The sequence below is a fragment of the Pseudoliparis swirei genome, chromosome 3, assembly GCF_029220125.1.
Source record: "Pseudoliparis swirei isolate HS2019 ecotype Mariana Trench chromosome 3, NWPU_hadal_v1, whole genome shotgun sequence".
NCBI lineage: Eukaryota > Metazoa > Chordata > Actinopteri > Perciformes > Liparidae > Pseudoliparis > Pseudoliparis swirei.
Genome location: NC_079390.1, coordinates 1,099,104 through 1,119,103, shown reverse-complemented (window position 1 = coordinate 1,119,103; position 20,000 = coordinate 1,099,104). Strand labels below are relative to the sequence as shown.

The 20,000-nt window shown below is 45.6% G+C and overlaps 1 protein-coding gene across 1 annotated transcript in view; it reads right to left on the bottom strand.

Moving 5' to 3' along the window:
• LOC130188896 (rho GTPase-activating protein 26-like) overlaps nt 1-20,000 on the bottom strand; it is a 35,229-nt gene that overhangs the window by 5,323 nt on the left and 9,906 nt on the right. The window contains exons 8-21 of the mRNA XM_056407453.1: nt 19,983-20,000; nt 17,147-17,241; nt 14,894-14,972; nt 13,518-13,554; nt 13,258-13,362; nt 12,167-12,241; nt 11,960-12,044; nt 11,655-11,713; nt 10,937-11,042; nt 9,698-9,857; nt 6,058-6,184; nt 5,597-5,750; nt 984-1,019; nt 777-887 (exon numbers count right to left, since the gene is read on the bottom strand). The exon at nt 19,983-20,000 is cut by the window's right edge and continues 83 nt beyond it. Of these exons, the coding sequence (XP_056263428.1) occupies nt 777-887; nt 984-1,019; nt 5,597-5,750; nt 6,058-6,184; nt 9,698-9,857; nt 10,937-11,042; nt 11,655-11,713; nt 11,960-12,044; nt 12,167-12,241; nt 13,258-13,362; nt 13,518-13,554; nt 14,894-14,972; nt 17,147-17,241; nt 19,983-20,000 (1,247 nt within the window). The remainder of the gene's footprint in view (nt 1-776; nt 888-983; nt 1,020-5,596; nt 5,751-6,057; nt 6,185-9,697; nt 9,858-10,936; nt 11,043-11,654; nt 11,714-11,959; nt 12,045-12,166; nt 12,242-13,257; nt 13,363-13,517; nt 13,555-14,893; nt 14,973-17,146; nt 17,242-19,982) is intronic.

Here is a 20,000-nt window from a genome sequence, read left to right as displayed (position 1 = left end):
GAGAGAGACAGAGAGAGAGAGACAGAGAGAGAGAGAGAGAGAGAGAGAGAGAGACAGAGAGAGAGATAGACAGAGAGAGAGTGAGACACAGAGAGAGTGAGACAGTTGGCTGGGGTCGGAACACACGACTCTCAGTTTGAAACACACGATTCGAGCAGCGTGTCGAGACTTTGGCCAGAATGTAGCATGTAGCATGTAGCACGTAATTATGCAAACATAAGCAAAATCGACAGTATTCAAAATATACTCCGATGTCTCACTAATTTGAATAACACTCTCCAGTATGAACGGCACCAGGCAAAACCTTCAAACAAATACGGCAAGTAAAACAATAAAAAATGCCGTTTTCATCACACGTGTTTGTATTTTTATACGAAAATTGTATGCTTATTGCTAATTGCTAATTGGTCTCTTTAGGATTTTTTTTTAAAAATAGGTTGAGAGTTTTTTGACTGGGATGACTTGAGTCTCAGTTTTAGTTTTTACTCATGTTGTGTTTAAAAATATATTTGTCTTTTTTTAAATTGTCTGTCACTTTTTTATGTTGCATGTCTGAAGCTTATCGCACTCCTCCTCATCTCAGCCAGGACTCTCTTTACAAAGGAGATTTAAAATCTCAACGAGGATTTTCCTGGTTAAATAAATGTAAAAATGTTTTAATAACATTAAAAAAACAGATTGATCACACCCCTTTGCTGCTGAGAGTTTCCGGGTTCAAAAGGCCGTCTTTTAAATGCTCCGCAGTGACGACAGGCTGCGATTACATCATTACCCACCTGACGGGGGAGGAGTCACCGGAGGCCGAGGACGGCGGCTGAGGACTCGACGGGGCCGAGAACATGGGCCAGGAGGGAGAGCGCGGCGAGGTGGGGCTGGGAGGCGAGGCGCTGGAGGACACACGACACGCGCCTCTCTGTTAGCATCGGCAGCACGATGTAAAGATAAGCATCGTGTTCTCAAAGTGAGCGGGGATGTTTCCGTACCTCGTTGGAATGCTGCCTCGACTCTTTGGATTCAGCCTGAGACACGGGGAGACATGAAGACGAGAAGGTCAGAGCGCTGAGGGGTCCTCGACAGGACGCGGTGTGACCTGATGCACAGGTACACGGCTTCAAGAGGGATTATGTAACTTAGGGTCTTTTCCTTCTCAAGGAAAAGCCGACACGTCCGTAGAAAAGAACTCCCAAATAACTTGAGCTCAAGGAGAAACTCTTTAATATCCTTCAGGTGATGAGGTGAGACTCTTAATGGACTCCTGACTGAGATAACAACCTGAAAGACTCAAAGACACCAGAAGAAAAACATTCCACTGAGCTCATAAGAAATGATATATGATATACAGGACTGTCTCAGAAAATTAGAATATTGTGATAAAGTTCTTTATTTCATTCTGGATTCATTACAAATCAACTGAAATATCCTATCTCATAAAATTTTAATATTTCCTCAGACCAAGTAAAAAAAAAGATTTATAACAGCTGAGTGTTTGTCGTTAATTAGACAATTCAAGTGATTTGTTTAATACCCTACTAGTATACTTTTCATGATATTCTAATATTTAGAGATAGGATATTTGAGTTTATATTCTAATTTTATATATATATATATATAAAATCGCTATGTATATATACTGTATATATATAAACAATACATATAATATATATATGTATATATATAGATAATTTAAAAAATTGCTATATATATATTTAAAGAAATACATATGTATATATATATAAATATATATATTGTATATATATTTATATATGTATAAATATATATTGAATATATTAATAATAATAATAAATATATGTTATATATATTATATGTATTGTTTTATATATATATATATATAGCAATAAATAAATAAATATATATACATATATAACTTGAACTACTTTGCTCATAAGAAATGATATATATAATTTAAAAAATTGCTAGATATATATATTTTTAAATACATATGTATATATATATTGTATATATATTTATATATACAGTATATTGAATATATTAATATATATATACAGGACTGTCTCAGAAAATTAGAATATTGTGATGAAGTTCTTTATTTTCTGTAATGCAATTAAAAAAACAAAAATGTCATGCATTCTGGATTCATTACAAATCAACTGAAATATTGCAAGCCTTTTATTCTTTTAATATTGCTGATTATGGCTTACAGCTTAAGAAAACTCAAATATCCTATCTAAATATTAGAATATCATGAAAAAGTATACTAGTAGGGTATTAAACAAATCACTTGAATTGTCTAATTAACTCGAAACACCTGCAAGGGTTTCCTGAGCCTTGACAAACACTCAGCTGTTATAAATCTTTGTTTTTACTTGGTCTGAGGAAATATTAAAATTTTATGAGATAGGATTGTAGAGTTTTCTTAAGCTGTAAGCCATAATCAGCAATATTAAAAGAATAAAAGGCTTGCAATATTTCAGTTGATTTGTAATGAATCCAGAATGCATGACATTTTTGTTTTTTTAATTGCATTACAGAAAATAAAGAACTTTATCACAATATTCTAATTTTCTGAGACAGTCCTGTATGTATGGAACAAAGGGAGAACATGACTCATTATCATTATTATTATTATCATAATTATTATAATGATTATAATTATGATATATAATCTTGGGGTGATGATGTGCAGGGTATTCTTGTTCCCTATAGCATGGATCGGTCATGGATCAGCGAGTTCTTCTCCGTGATGCACAGAACATAAACTCATTCACACATGTTCCCTTCTGTTGATGACGTGAAGTGTTGTTGCCATGGCGACGCGGCTGCATCCTAAAGCCACGTTTGGTCAGTCTCTCTCTTCGGGAAACAAAACGCATGGCCACAGTCATCAAGACGACAATAAGAAGTGGGCCAGGTACCTGGTCCTGGTACCTGGTCTTGGTACCTGGTCCTGGTACCTGGCACCTGGTCCTGGTACCTGGTCCTGGTCCAGTGTGAACCCTGTAGACGGCGTGCACACACACGTGTGATATCAAAGGGACTGGACCACTTGGTGACAGACACACATGACATGTAGACGAGGTCGTGTGTCAGAGGCTCGGCCACGGCGCTGTGCCCTTGAGCAAGGCACTCACCCCAAACCTCACTCACCCCAAACCTCACTCACCCCAAACCTCACTCACCCCAAACCTCACTCACCCCAAACCTCACTCACCCCAAACCCAACCCCCCCGCAGGCTGCATGTGGCGCATGAATGGGAGGTGGCACCTCGCATGGCAGCTCCTAACGACAGCGTGTGTGTGTGTGAATGTGTGTGTGAAAGTGTGTGTGTGTGTGTTAATGTGTGTGTGTGAGTGAATGTGTGTAAATGTGTGTGTGTGTGTGTGTTAATGTGTGTAAATGTGTGTGTGAGTGAATGTGTGTAAATGTGTGTGTGTGTGTGTGAATGTGTGTAAATGTGTGTGTGTGTGTGAATGTGTGTGTGTGTGTGTAAATATGTGTGTGTGTTAAAGCTCTTTGTGTAGACAACAGCCTCCATCTCAGTAGAACGTTGTGTTCTCTGTGTTTTCATCAATCTGACAGTTTGAGTGACGACCTTCACTCACTGAGCTCTGTCTGCTCCTCTCTCCTCTCCTCTCCTCTCTCCTCTCCTCTCTCTCTCCTCTCCTCTCCTCTCTCTCCTCTCCTCTCCTCTCCTCTCCTCTCTCCTCTCCTTATGGACGCTTAGGATACACTGAGCTGTGTGTGTTTCCAGTGTGTTTCCAGTGTGTGTTTCCAGTGTCTGTTTCTAGTGTGTGTTTCCAGTGTGTGTTTCCAGTGTGTTTCCAGTGTGTGTTTCCAGTGTGTGTTTCCAGTGTGTTTCCAGTGTGTGTTTCCAGTGTGTGTTTCCAGTGTGTTTCCAGTGTGTGTTTCCAGTGTGTGTTTCCAGTGTGTGTTTCCAGTGTGTGTTTCCAGTGTGTGTTTCCAGTGTGTGTTTCCAGTGTGTGTTTCTAGTGTGTTTCCAGTGTGTTTCCAGTGTGTGTTCTAGTGTGTTTCCAGTGTGCTCAGTGTGTTTCAGTGTGTGTTTCAGTGTGTGTTTCTAGTGTGTGTTTCCAGTGTGTTTCCAGTGTGTTTCCAGTGTGTGTTTCCAGTGTGTGTTTCTAGTGTGTGTTTCCAGTGTGTGTTTCAGTGTGTGTTCAGTGTGTGTTTCAGTGTGTGTTTCAGTGTGTTCCAGTGTGTGTTTCTAGTGTGTGCTCCAGTGTGTTCCAGTGTGTGTTTCAGTGTGTGTTCGTGTGTTTCAGTATGTGTGTGTTTCAGTGTGTGTTCCAGTGTGTGCTCCAGTGTGTGCTCCAGTGTGCTCAGTGTGTGTTCCAGTGTGTGTTCCAGTGTGTGTTCCAGTGTGTGTTTCAGTGTGTGCTTCAGTGTGCTCCAGTGTGTGTGTTCCAGTGTGTGTTTCAGTGTGTGTTCCAGTGTGTGTCCAGTGTGCTCCAGTGTGCTCAGTGTGCTCCAGTGTGTTCCAGTGTGTCTCAGTGTGTTCAGTGTGTGTTTCCAGTGTGTGCTCCAGTGTGTTTCCAGTGTGTTTCCAGTGTGTTTCCAGTGTGTTCCAGTGTGTTTCAGTGTGCTCCAGTGTGTTTCCAGTGTGTTTCTAGTGTGTGTTTCCAGTGTGTGTTTCTAGTGTGTGTTTCCAGTGTGTGTTTCCAGTGTGTGTTTCCAGTGTGTTTCCAGTGTGTTTCCAGTGTGTTTCCAGTGTGTGTTTCCAGTGTGTGTTTCCAGTGTGTGTTTCCAGTGTGTTTCCAGTGTGTTTCCAGTGTGTGTTTCCAGTGTGTGTTTCCAGTGTGTTTCCAGTGTGTTTCCAGTGTGTGTTTCTAGTGTATCAACAGCAAAGTGGCCTGTAGAGACAACATGAGGGGGCAGACGGTCCCATGACGACGGTGTGCTCAGCCTCGCTGTGCATTTCACATGTGTGTGTGTGTGTGTGTTTATCCCTGTCAATAACCCCAGCATGTGTTCAGTGTTTACATGGTGGAGGCCTGGTTCAGACACAAAGACAAACATGCCGGGTCCTCGATGTATTATAAACTTATCTAAAGACAAATATGAACATACATGTACTCTACATGTGCACACGCATTATACATGCGTGTGCACATGTCCAGTCTTGTGCTGCATTCAGGTACCACTGCACTAAATATAAACTGCCAACGGTACTTTAAAAGCCTGACTGTCACTCTGGTGTTTTGTCCTATTATTATCTCCCTAATATGTTACATCATAGAAGTTTAATTATTCAATTAGTTTACATTTTGAATGGATTTTTGAAGAAAAATTAAACCATGTAACTAAGAAGGTCCTAAAAGGTCCTAAAAGGTCCTACACAAGAAAATAAATCCCTGTAACTAAAAAGGTCCTAAAAGATCCTAAAAGGTCCTACACAAGAAAATTAATCCATGTAACTAAGAAGGTCCTAAAAGTTCCTACACAAGAAAATAAAACCATGTAACTAAAAAGGTCCTAAAAGGTCCTAAAAGTTCCTAAAGTTCCTAAAGGGTTGTACACAAGAAGATCAAACCCTGTAACTACAAGGTCCTACACAGACTCCCTTCCTATTGGTCCACGAGGAGCTCCCCGTCGGTGACTCACAGCGAGCTGGGCCGGGCCTGCCGGGCCTCGGGTTCCCCGTCGGTGCTGGTCAGGCTGTGTCTGGGGGTTCTGCCGCTGCTGCTGCTGCTGCTGCAGCGGTCGGCGGAGGAGGAACCCGGCGGCTCGGCGTTGGAGACGCTGTTCCTCTTCTCACCTGCCAGAGTAAAAAGATAAACACTGTAAAAAATCACCACAGACAACAAATGTGTCTGTAGGAACACAGACGCTCGTTTGAAGCCCTGTGGGAGCGTCTGGACCGGGTCCTCCAGAGGAGAGCAACACGATGAGGGCTTCTCCTCCTCTAGAGGAGAGCAACACGATGAGGGCTTCTCTTCCTCCAGAGGAGAGCAACACGATGAGGGCTTCTCCTCCTCCAGAGGAGAGCAACACGATGAGGGCTTCTCCTCCTCCAGAGGAGAGCAACACAATGAGCGCTTCTCCTCCTCCAGGTGTGGGCTCACCTCTGTGCGTCGGCGTGTGGAACAGGGTGAGCGGCCGCTCGCTGCAGGACGGGCCTCTGCTGTCGGTGCTCCGCCTCCTGGACGCGGCGGTCGGGCCGCCGGCCGACACCGGCACGTCTCTGAAGATCTGCACGGTGAAGCAACACTCGTGATCCGATGACTCTTTATATCCGGGATAATAACGTTGAAGAGATGTTCTCATAGCGGAGGCTGAAGATCGAATATTAATTCCTGGATGCATGACGGTGAATTTGAAGCATTTTGCAGTAACAAAGATAATTTATGTTGTGGATAAAACTTTAAACTTTAACTGTGAGTGATTATATTTACATAACAGGGACACTGAGGGCTTCAGTCTGGACATGAAATGCATTTCTACTACTTGAGTGACAATTATGCAGAAAATAACATGCCGAGATAAACAATCAATTATTATAAAATTAATATATAAATATATAAAATAAATACATGTATAAATATATATTAATAAAAAAATATATAAATATATATATATATAAATAAATGAATATATATATGTATGTAAATAAATAGATGTATAAATATATATATATATTTATAAATAAATGAATATATATATGTATATAAATAAATAGATGTTTAAATATATATATATATATACTGCAATAGACGGAGACACAAGGAGCTCTTTCAGGATTCAGCTGCTCCATCATATGCGTTTTGTTTTTGCACACTGCACCACCAGTTGCATCCGTCTGTAAAGGATGACATGCAGTGTGTGTGTGTGTGTGTGTGTGTGTGTGTGTGTGTGCACCTACACAGGTGCTATGTGTTCTTTGTGGTTGTTTTTTTCTCTCCACCGGTTGAACATACTGTGTGTGCAGAGGCTCTGAAACCATGTGATGTGTCTGTTGTCATGGTGACACCTGGAAGCAGCTCGGCCAGCCAATGAGCTGCAAGCATTCACCAGGGGAAGTTACTCTAAATACATGTGGAGTATATGTGTGTGTGTGTGTGTGTGTGTGTGTGTGCAGATGCCCTTTAAGAACATTCAAGTGCATTTATTGTCGTTTAAAAGCATAATTACAATAGAATATTTTTTTTTTATGCTCGACCCCATCACCAAATTCACCCGTCTCACCTTCTCGTGGTGCTCATGACATTCACCCGTCTCACCTTCTCGTGGTGCTCATGACATTCACCCGTCTCACCTTCTCCTGGTGCTCATGACATTCACCCGTCTCACCTTCTCCTGGCGCTCATGACATTCACCCGTCTCACCTTCTCCTGGCTCTCATGACATTCACCCGTCTCACCTTCTCCTGGTGCTCATGACATTCACCCGTCTCACCTTCTCCTGGTGCTCATGACATTCACCCGTCTCACCTTCTCCTGGCGCTCATGACATTCACCCGTCTCACCTTCTCGTGGCGCTCATGACATTCACCCGTCTCACCTTCTCCTGGTGCTCATGACATTCACCCGTCTCACCTTCTCCTGGTGCTCATGACATTCACCCGTCTCACCTTCTCCTGGCGCTCATGACATTCACCCGTCTCACCTTCTCCTGGCGCTCATGACATTCACCCGTCTCACCTTCTCCTGGTGCTCATGACATTCACCCGTCTCACCTTCTCCTGGCGCTCATGACATTCACCCGTCTCACCTTCTCCTGGTGCTCATGACATTCACCCGTCTCACCTTCTCCTGGTGCTCATGACATTCACCCGTCTCACCTTCTCTCGGTGCTCATGACATTCACCCGTCTCACCTTCTCCTGGCGCTCATGACATTCACCCGTCTCACCTTCTCTCGGTGCTCATGACATTCACCCGTCTCACCTTCTCCTGGTGCTCATGACATTCACCCGTCTCACCTTCTCCTGGCGCTCATGACATTCACCCGTCTCACCTTCTCTCGGTGCTCATGACATTCACCCGTCTCACCTTCTCCTGGTGCTCATGACATTCACCCGTCTCACCTTCTCCTGGTGCTCATAACATTCACCCGTCTCACCTTCTCCTGGCGCTCATGACATTCACCCGTCTCACCTTCTCCTGGCGCTCATGACATTCACCCGTCTCACCTTCTCCTGGTGCTCATGACATTCACCCGTCTCACCTTCTCCTGGCGCTCATGACATTCACCCGTCTCACCTTCTCCTGGTGCTCATGACATTCACCCGTCTCACCTTCTCCTGGTGCTCATGACATTCACCCGTCTCACCTTCTCCTGGTGCTCATGACATTCACCCGTCTCACCTTCTCCTGGTGCTCATGACATTCACCCGTCTCACCTTCTCCTGGTGCTCATGACATTCACCCGTCTCACCTTCTCCTGGTGCTCATGACATTCACCCGTCTCACCTTCTCGTGGCGCTCATAACATTCACCCGTCTCACCTTCTCCTGGTGCTCATGACATTCACCCGTCTCACCTTCTCTCGGTGCTCATGACATTCACCCGTCTCACCTTCTCCTGGCGCTCATGACATTCACCCGTCTCACCTTCTCCTGGTGCTCATGACATTCACCCGTCTCACCTTCTCCTGGTGCTCATGACATTCACGCGTCTCACCTTCTCCTGGTGCTCATGACATTCACCCGTCTCACCTTCTCCTGGTGCTCATGACATTCACCTGCCTCACCTTCTCCTGGTGCTCATGACATTCACCCGTCTCACCTTCTCCTGGTGCTCATGACATTCACCCGTCTCACCTTCTCCTGGTGCTCATGACATTCACCCGTCTCACCTTCTCCTGGCGCTCATGACATTCACCCGTCTCACCTTCTCCTGGTGCTCATGACATTCACCCGTCTCACCTTCTCCTGGTGCTCATGACATTCACCCGTCTCACCTTCTCCTGGCGCTCATGACATTCACCCGTCTCACCTTCTCCTGGCGCTCATGACATTCACCCGTCTCACCTTCTCCTGGTGCTCATGACATTCACCCGTCTCACCTTCTCCTGGTGCTCATGACATTCACCCGTCTCACCTTCTCCTGGCGCTCATGACATTCACCCGTCTCACCTTCTCGTGGCGCTCATGACATTCACCCGTCTCACCTTCTCCTGGTGCTCATGACATTCACCCGTCCCACCTTCTCCTGGCGCTCATGACATTCACCCGTCTCACCTTCTCCTGGCGCTCATGACATTCACCCGTCTCACCTTCTCCTGGTGCTCATGACATTCACCCGTCTCACCTTCTCCTGGTGCTCATGACATTCACCCGTCTCACCTTCTCTCGGTGCTCATGACATTCACCCGTCTCACCTTCTCCTGGCGCTCATGACATTCACCCGTCTCACCTTCTCCTGGCGCTCATGACATTCACCCGTCTCACCTTCTCCTGGCGCTCATGACATTCACCCGTCTCACCTTCTCCTGGTGCTCATGACATTCACCCGTCTCACCTTCTCCTGGTGCTCATGACATTCACCCGTCTCACCTTCTCCTGGCGCTCATGACATTCACCCGTCTCACCTTCTCGTGGCGCTCATGACATTCACCCGTCTCACCTTCTCCTGGTGCTCATGACATTCACCCGTCCCACCTTCTCCTGGCGCTCATGACATTCACCCGTCTCACCTTCTCCTGGCGCTCATGACATTCACCCGTCTCACCTTCTCCTGGTGCTCATGACATTCACCCGTCTCACCTTCTCGTGGTGCTCGATGAGGATCTCCACGACGATGTTCTGGAACTTGATGTCCATGATGGCGGCCACCGTCTCCTCCTGCGGCCGCAGCAGCGTCGGCCCGAACACCACGCCCAGGTTGGCGATGGTCATCAGGTTCTGCTGGTGATGGTTCGCCACGCTGTCGGTGCACATGAGGCACGGTGAGCGTCAATAACAGACATCGAGAAACTCTTCAAACACGGCCATGCGTCATTTTAACCAACAACTGAGTGTAAAGGACTCTGGAAACGTTCTGTTAATATAGATATATATAATATAATATTTCCCATAAGTTTTAGTTTGATTTATTCTTATTTATTTTTTAAATGTCTTGTCTTAAATGTTTTTATCCATGTTTTTACTGTTGCTGCTGTACTTAATGATGAGTCACCAACTTCATTTGGCTGTATGTTGTTTTACAATAACAATAAACTTCCTTACCTCCTTATCTTACGCCTTTATTTTGTAAGTTTGGGATCCTTTTATTTTGAAGTACTTCCGGCGAGAACCGGAAGTAGATGTAAATCTCGGAACTTGACTTCGTAAAAAGTCCGTTATTGCCGGTGTACTGGAGGAAAACGGTGTTCATGAGTATTCTTCTTACTCCATGAACTGCTAAGCACCGATCGGGAAGTACTTTGTGTTGTATTTGGGCTTTGACTACATGTTTAGTGACTTTATTCTTTAATTAACTTGTAAAATGTATTGTGTTAAGATGCTAATGCTAGATTTGAGCTAGATTTTAGTATATATGTATATTAGTGTAAATAACTCTGAAAAGGCTCTGTTAATACGTTAACTATTTCCCGTAAGCCTTTATTTAGTAAGTGACGTTGTACGTTTTTGGATCCTTTTATTTTGAAGTAATTCCGGCGAGAACCGGAAATAGATGTAAATCTCGTAACTTGACTTCGCAAAAAAACTCCGTTATTGACAGTCATCTAATTCATGTTTACACTCGTAAGCAGGAGCGGTGGGACTATTAAAGGTGTATATGTATATATATATATATATGTATATACATATATATATATATATATGTACACACATAATATTATATATATATATATGTGTATGTATATATATATATATACATATATGTATATATATATATAGGAAGAGAGGAGAGAGGAAGAGGACAGAGGTCAGATGAGAGAGGAGAGAGGTCAGATGAGAGAGGAGAGAGGAGAGGTCAGAGGAGACAGGTATCTGTCCTACGTGGCCAGGTGTTTCATCAGCAGCTCCAGCATCTGTCGGTTCTTCTCAGGCAGCCGGTGAACCAGAGCGTGGACCTCCGTCACCCGGGCCTCCTGGTTGTCCAGCTCTGGAGAGAGGGAGGGGGAGGGGGGGAGAGAGGGAGGGAGGGGGAGAGAGAGAGAGACATAGAGGGAGGGGGGAGAGAGAGAGAGACATAGAGGGAGGGGGGAGAGAGAGAGAGACATAGAGGGAGGGGAGAGAGAGAGTGATTCGGTTTTTTTATAGACACAAACACACACAACGACTTGTTTTTGGTCTTATTGAATTACGTCCCACAAACTTATCAACTTATTATATAAAACAGGAAAGACATTTATGATCAAATCAAAGCATCTCATGAATTCCATGAGTTGATTTCAAAATAAAATCACAAAAAATATGAATGAAAAAAACAAAACAAGAAAATGAGTTTTACTTGTTTTTAATGCGGCCGCACACATCAGACTGCACACACACACACACAGATACACACACACGCGCACACACACAAATACACACATACGCACACACACAGAGACACACAGAGACACACAAAGACACACACAGACACACACACACACACACACACAAAGACACACACAGACACACACACACACACACAAAGACACACAGAGACACACAAAGACACACAGAGACACACACAGACATCTGGGAGGCAGCGAAGAAGAACCCGACTCACTGGCAGCTTTGATGAAGCTCCTCTGGTACTGGTACGTCATGAGCGGTCCGGGCAGAACTCTGGAGACACAGACGAGACGTCAGGGAAACAACCGCCGCTGGGAAATGATGACCAGTGAAGATGTGACCTGACCTCTGACCTCTGACCCCATGGGCCTCACAGTGACGGTGGTGTTAGTGTGTGTGAGGAGGAGACTAGAGCTGCAGAACCCACAGTGGTGACGTCACAGTGATGACATCACAGTGATGACATCACAGTGATGACATCATCATCTTCAGAGCTTCATACCTTCAGCGCCCGCTCACCTGAGGAAGTGCTTGATGGCGCTCGTGATGGTTTTGATCTCCCACTCTGAGTTCTCCAGCTCCACGTCGGCACACGTCTTAGGATCTGAACGCGTGAGACAGAGAAGAAGGAAGAAGGTTTCATTGTTTAGGAAATATATTCTTTATTTATTATTTCATATTCTTTATGTTTACATTAACATGTGTTTCATGTTTTCATGTTTTTACCCATCGCAAAGCCCAGAAGCTTCTGGACTCGGGAGCTCACGCCCACGATTCTGTACAGGCCCTGATCATCGATACCTGGAGAGGAGGAGGAGAGGAGGTAGGGGGGAGGAGGAGGAGAGGATAGGAGAGATTAGGAGAGGAAAGGAAGAGGGGAGGAGAGGAGGAGAGATGAGTTAGGGGGAGGAGGAGGAGAGGGGAGAGGAGAGGAGAGGAAAGGAGGAGGGGAAGAGAAGAGAGGAAACGAGAGGAGGGGAGAGGAGGAGAGGATGAGACGAGGAGAAGGGAGAGGAAATGAGGAGAGGAGGGGAGATGAGGAGGAGGAGATGATGAGATGAGATAAGGGAGAGGAGGAGGAGATGAAGAGAGGAGGAGGAGAGGAAAGGAGGAGAGGAGAGAGGAGGAGAGAGGAGGAAAGGAGCGAGGAGGAGAGGAGAGAGGAGGAGACTTTAGGCTACAACAAATGATTTATTGATGATCTTTTGGTCTATAAAAAGTCATCAAAAATGTTTTAAATCCACGATCACAGAAGATTAACACAGCAACATGCTGGCCTGACAAGTTTAAACCTTTACAAGTTTAAACCTTTAAGAGTTTAAACTTTTACAAAGAGAATATTTGACTGGTGAATCTTTTCCGTCTGTTGTGAAGGGCATCGAACTACAGAACAACAAACCCACAGAACAAGAGAACAAAACAAAGAATAAAACAAAGGGAATAAAACAAAGAGAACTAGAACGGGCACTCGGTAGAGCGCATACCTTCGCATATCACAAGATTGGGCATTGAATTATGAACATTTTGGCATTAGTTGCCAATTGGATCAAAATTGACCTCGCTATGGTAAAAAGAATATTTTGACCTTTTCATGACCTTGATCTTTGACCCGATCAATCCCAAAATCGAATCAAATGGTCCCCGGATAATAACCAATCATCCCACCAAATTTCATGCGATTCGGTTTAATACTTTTTTAGTTATTCGAGGAACACGCATACAAATAAATAAATAAATACACGCTGATCAAAACATAACCTTCCGCATTTTCAATGCGAAGATAATAAAACAAAGAGAGCAACAGTGTGGCGTAGTACCTCGAGTCTCCACCGCGTGGATGAACTTCTTCATGACGTTGAAGCCGACGGCGTCCAGCTGGGCCGCTGACGGCGGGGAGCTGGACCAGGAATGAACTTTGACCCCCAAAACGAGACAAAGACCAGAAATCAAAACAGAAAATACACGAAACATGTTGAATACGCGTCAATAAATGCAGCTTCACCGACGTGTAGCTGGAACGACGAGGAACACGGAACCCTTGAAACACATGAAATGAACATTAATTAGAGTAACTTACGGCCTTCAGCCTGGCTGTCTCTGTTCAGGTTGTACACCTGCAAATAATAAATATTCAAGATTAATGAGGGCAGGAGATATTTATCACATGATGTAACGTCAATGTTTTAAAGTTTTAGAAAGCTTTAAAAAGCTTTAAAAAGCTTTAAAAAGCTTATTAAATGTTTGTTCCATGCATGAGAAACCATGACAACTCTGGATGTGTCATCTGGATATTCAGGAAAATCTATATATTTTTTCTCCGTGAGCTCCGTGACCTCGTAACTTCACATCCATACGAGGTTTATTCAGCATTATAAATGTTCTTTACATAAATAACAATAAACAAAGAGATCGGGCGTGCGGTGGAATCCAAAAGGCTCAACGCCGTGTGTGTTTATGTTTCATCGTCCTGAGCTCAGTCATCTGTGAGTGTGTGTCGAAGGCGGAGAAGTGGGAGGAGCTTAACGACACGACACCAGCCCAGCTCAGCGGCTGCTTGTTGGTTCTGAGACGTCATGACGACGGCTCCCTGAGACGGGGCTGAAGAGCTGACCCCGCGGCCGCAGGGCGACGCAGAGACGGCCTTGACCTCTCCATGACCTTTCATAACCTTTCATGACCTCTCCATGACCTTTCAAATCTTACATGACATTTCCATGACCTTTCATGACCTTATCATGACCTTTCCATGACCTTCCTATGACCTTTCATAACCTTTCCATGACCTTGTATGACCTCTCCATGACCTTTCATAACCTTTCCATGACCAACTATGACCTCTTATGACCTTTCATAACCTTCCATGACCTCTTCATGACCTTTCATAACCTTTCCATGACCTTGTATGACCATTCCATGACCTTTCATAACCTTCCATGACCTCTCCATGACCTTTCATAACCTTCCATGACCTCTCCATGACCTTTCATAACCTTTCCATGACCTTGTATGACCTTCCATGACCAACTATGACCTCTTATGACCTTTCATAATCTTACATGACATGTCCATGACCTTTCCATGACCTTCCTATGACCTTCCTATGACCTTTCCATGGCTTTAAACCAAATTTCCATGACCAAACATTTGATGAAATCTCGGTGCGTACACCAGTACTTAATACACCTTAAATGACTCATGAATGAAAGACAATAGTTTGATTAAAAGAATAAATATGTATATTTTTCAAGGACTTTTCCAGGCCTGGAAATAACAATATTTACAATATGGACTTCCAGGCTGAAAACGGACCGATGCAAAAAATACATATATAAACTAATCTTTTCATGTCAGAGCTCTTATTTAAGATTTCAAACTGTTACCGTGGTAACCTACAGTCAAACTGTTACCGTGGTAACCTACAGACACAGTCAAACTGTTACCGTGGTAACCTACCGGTTCTCTGCCGTCCATCGCCTCCATCCACAACCTGCGGTCCTCTTCAGACAGAGCCTGCATGGTGATCACGCCAGGCCTACACACACACACACACACACACACACACACACACACACACACACACACACACACACACACACACACACACACACACACACACACACACACACACACACACACACACACACACACACACACACACACACACACACACACACACACACACACACACACACACACACACACAAAACATACATTAGCTTCTCAAATGTTAAGCCCGGGGTCAGACGAGTGTTAAATACGACAAACAACACACAACGTTGACAACACTTTGTTTAAAGACGTAGTGTGTCAGGTTGTGTGTCTCTGTCTCGTGTGTGTCGGGTTGTGTGTCTCTTGTGTGTCGGGTTGTGTGTCTCTTGTGTGTCGGGTTGTGTGTCTCTTGTGTGTCGGGTTGTGTGTCTCTTGTGTGTCGGGTTGTGTGTCTCTTGTGTCTGTCGGGTGTCTCTTGTGTGTCGGGTTGTGTGTCTCTTGTGTGTCAGGTTGTGTCTCTTGTGTGTCGGGTTGTGTGTCTCTTGTGTCGGTTGTGTGTCTCTTGTGTGTCGGGTTGTGTGTCTCTTGTGTCGGGTTGTGTCTCTGTGTGTCAGGTTGTGTGTCTCTTGTGTGTCGGGTTGTGTGTCTCTTGTGTGTCGGGTTGTGTGTCTCTTGTGTGTCGGTTGTGTGTCTCTTGTGTGTCGGGTTGTGTGTCTCTTGTGTCTGTCGGGTGTCTCTTGTGTGTCGGGTTGTGTGTCTCGTGTGTGTCGGGTTGTGTGTCTCTTGTGTGTTGGGTTGTGTGTCTCTTGTGTGTCGGGTTGTGTGTCTCTTGTGTGTCGGGTTGTGTGTCTCTTGTGTGTCGGGTTGTGTCTCTTGTGTGTCGGGTTGTGTGTCTCTTGTGTGTCGGGTTGTGTGTCTCTTGTGTGTCGGGTTGTGTGTCTCTTGTGTGTCGGGTTGTGTGTCTCTTGTGTGTCTCTTGTGTGTCGGTGTCTCTTGTGTGTCGGGTTGTGTGTCTCGTGTGTCAGGTTGTGTCTCTTGTGGGTCTCTTGTGGGTCTCTTTAGTCTCTTGTGGGTCTCTTGTGTGTCAGGTTGTGTCTCTTGTGTGTGCTAAAGGTACGACGCCGTTCCTTCAGGATGAACAGATGAGACCAGAAAGAAAATAAAGGATGAAGGATTTAGCCTGAAAATACAAAATGCACTGGACCCCTCACAGAGGTAACCTTCAGCACACACACACACGCACACACACACACACACACACACACACACACACACACAGCCAATTTAATTTAAATTATGTGTAAATACTACTTTCTCCCACTTAAAATATAAATAAACACACATCAACAGATGCACACACACACACACACACACACACACACACACACACACACCGGTAATATGAATAAAGGCTGAAATGGGAAATAAGTGCACGAGGTAATGAAAAGGTTCATTTGATGGAGGAAGGTTGAAGTTGAGGTGAGTCCAGGAGGAAGCGGAGGTGAGGAAGGGAGGAGGAGGGGAGGATGAGGAGGTGAGGAGGAAGGGGAGGACAAGGAGGGAGGGGAGGACGAGGAGGTGAGGAGATGAGGAAGGGAGGAGGTGAGGAAGGGAGGAGGGAGGGGAGGACGAGGAGGAGAGGAAGGGAGGAGGAAGGGGAGGACGAGGAGGGAGGGGAGGATGAGGAGATGAGGAAGGGAGGAGGTGAGGAAGGGAGGAGGGAGGGGAGGACGAGGAGGAGAGAAAGGGAGAAGGGAGGGGAGGATAAGGAGGTGAGGAGGAAGGGGAGGCGGAGTGAGGGGAGGATGAGGAGGGGGAGAAGGAGGTGAGGAAGGGAGGAGGTGAAGAGGTGAGGAAGGGAGGAGAGAGGGGAGGATAAGGAGGTAAGGAAGAGAGGAAGGGAGGGGAGGACGAGGAGGTGAGGAGTGTAGGAAGAGGAGGAGGAGGAAGAGAAGCCCCCAGGACAAACATCCTCCATATTCTCTCCTCGGGTTCAAATCACATGAGCACCCCCTTGTGGCTGTGAGCTGTAACTACATCAATACAAACATAAAAACACGACATGCCGGCCGCTGATTGGCTGTCTGACCGGAGCGATGGAGCCGGACATGAGGACATGAAGACATGAAGACCTCGTCCGCTGGTCCCTGAGGCTGCGTCACTCTGTCCAGGACCTGAACCGTCTTCACATTAAATCCCACACACACACTCACTGACCTGTCCACGGCCTCCACGTCGAAGCAGAACCTCTTCTCGATGGAGTTCGTCTTCCTCCGGGTGCAGGACTTGAGCGAGAAGCTCTCCTCGTCTCCCTGACGTCCGACAACCAGAGAGGAAGAGGTACGGCATGGAGGCGATGACGGACGTGTCGAGACAGAGACGAGAGAAACCCGAGAAACTCTCTCTCTCTCTCTCTCTCTCTCTCTCTCTCTCTCTCTCTCTCTCTCTCTCTCTCTCTCTCTCTCTCTCTCTCTCTCTCTCTCTCTCTCTCTCTCTCTCTCTCTCTCTCTCTCTCTCTCTCTCTCTCTCTCTCTCTCTCTCTCTCTCTCTCTCTCTCTCTCTCTCTCTCTCTCTCTCAACTCGCCTCACGCCCAGATGATTTTTGACAAAATGCAAATCAATTAAATTTCATCGCGGAGATTGAAGCAGAACCGTCCGTGAGATGTTCACTTCTCCAGCGTTCACACGACCCTGAAGGTGTGATGTCATCATCTCGACGCTCCTTCACGTGTTTGCGTGTTCTCGACTCTTAGCGTGTTCTCGACTCTTAGCGTGTTCTCGACTCTTAGCGTGTGGGAGCTCAAAGTATTTCCGCGATCCAAAATATTTCTACTTTTCCTCCCGCTGGCAAAGCGCTGCGTGAGAACCTCCAGACGACAGGCCTGGACCTGAACCTGACCTCAGGAGGAGGACAGGAGGAGGACAGGAGGAGGACAGGAGAACAGGAGGAGAACAGGAGGAGGACAGGAGGACATGAGGAGGACAGGAGGAGAACAGGAGAACAGGAGGAGAACAGGAGGAGAACAGGAGGAGGACAGGAGGAGAACAGGAGGAGAACAGGAGGAGGACAGGAGGACAGGAGGACAGGAGGAGAACAGGAGGACAGGAGGAGGACAGGAGGAGGACAGGAGGACAGGAGGAGAACAGGAGGAGAACAGGAGGACAGGAGGACAGGAGGAGAACAGGAGGACAGGAGGAGGACAGGAGGAGAACAGGAGGAGGACAGGAGGAGAACAGGAGGAGAACAGGAGGAGAACAGGAGGAGAACAGGAGGAGAACAGGAGGAGGACAGGAGGAGGACAGGAGGAGAACAGGAGGACAGGAGGAGGACAGGAGGAGAACAGGAGGACAGGAGGAGAACAGGAGGAGGACAGGAGGAGAACAGGAGGAGGACAGGAGGAGAACAGGAGGAGAACAGGAGGAGAACAGGAGGAGAACAGGAGGACAAAGAACAGGAGGAGAACAGGAGGAAGAACAGGAGGAGAACAGGAGGAGAACAGGAGAAGAACAGGAGGAGGACAGGAGAAGAACAGGAGGAGAACAGGAGGAGAACAGGAGAAGAACAGGAGGAGAACAGGAGGAGGACAGGAGGAGGACAGGAGGAGAACAGGAGGAGGACAGGAGGAGAACAGGAGAAGAACAGGAGGAGGACAGGAGGAGAACAGGAGGAGGACAGGAGGACAGAAGGAGAACAGGAGGAGGACAGGAGGAGAACAGGAGGAGGACAGGAGGAGAACAGGAGGAGAACAGGAGAAGAACAGGAGGACAGGAGGAGGACAGGAGGACAGGAGGAGAACAGGAGAAGAACAGGAGGACGACAGGAGGAGAACAGGAGGAGGACAGGAGGACAGAAGGAGAACAGGAGGAGGACAGGAGGAGGACAGGAGGAGAACAGGAGGAGGACAGGAGAAGAATAGGAGGAGAGGAGGAGAACAGGAGAAGGACAGGAGGAGAATAGGAGGAGAGGAGGAGGACAGGAGGAGAACAGGAGAAGAATAGGAGGAGGACAGGAGGAGAACAGGAGGAGAGGAGGAGGACAGGAGGAGAATAGGAGGAGGACAGGAGAAGAACAGGAGAAGAACAGGAGGAGAGGAGGAGAACAGGAGGAGGACAGGAGGAGAACAGGAGGACAGGAGAAGAATAGGAGGACAGGAGGAGAACAGGAGAAGAACAGGAGGAGGACAGGAGGAGAACAGGAGAAGAACAGGAGGACAGGAGAAGAATAGGAGGAGGACAGGAGGAGAACAGGAGAAGAACAGGAGGAGAACAGGAGGAGGACAGGAGGAGGACAGGAGGAGAACAGGAGGAGGACAGGAGGAGGACAGGAGGACAGGAGGCGGACAGGAGGAGAACAGGAGGAGGACAGGAGGAGACGTCTATGGAGACGAATCCAGACCGAGAGTTTGTTTTGAAAAAATATATTTAACCTGAAATATTCAAGTTTGGGGTTTTTGAACAATGTATTGGAAATACAAATAAAATTTTTTCAGGTTAAAATCTTTTTTTCCAAATAAAACTATCGACCTGGAATATATATAAATACATATACGAGGAGAGTTTCAAACATATATATATATTTATGTCTTTATTCTGCTTATACACTTCGAGAAGAATAGTTGGACATAGTTTTGTTTGTTTGAGAAAAAAATGTGAACCCGAAAATTCAACCTGGACATTAAAAAATCCCCAAATAACTGCATGAAAAGGTTTGTTGGTTTTAATTAAAATTTCTATTAATTTCTTATTTTTATTTTTTATAATTAAAATATATTTGTAGATTTTTCAGTAGAAGATTTTCAACTTTCAATCTTTTTTTTTTTTTTTACAGTTTAAAATATTATTTTTCCAGTTTAAAATCTTTTTTTTCAAATGCGTCAGAAACTATTTAGAAGTATTTATATATACTTTATTCTGATCCACGTTGTTTATTTATTATTGCGGATGTTGATTTCTCCTAAATTGAACCAACAAATATCACTAAATTATGCTAATAATGATTTACAAGTGTATATATATATATATATACATCGTGTATATTTGAAAAGGTACTCACGATCTTCCCTCCTGACTT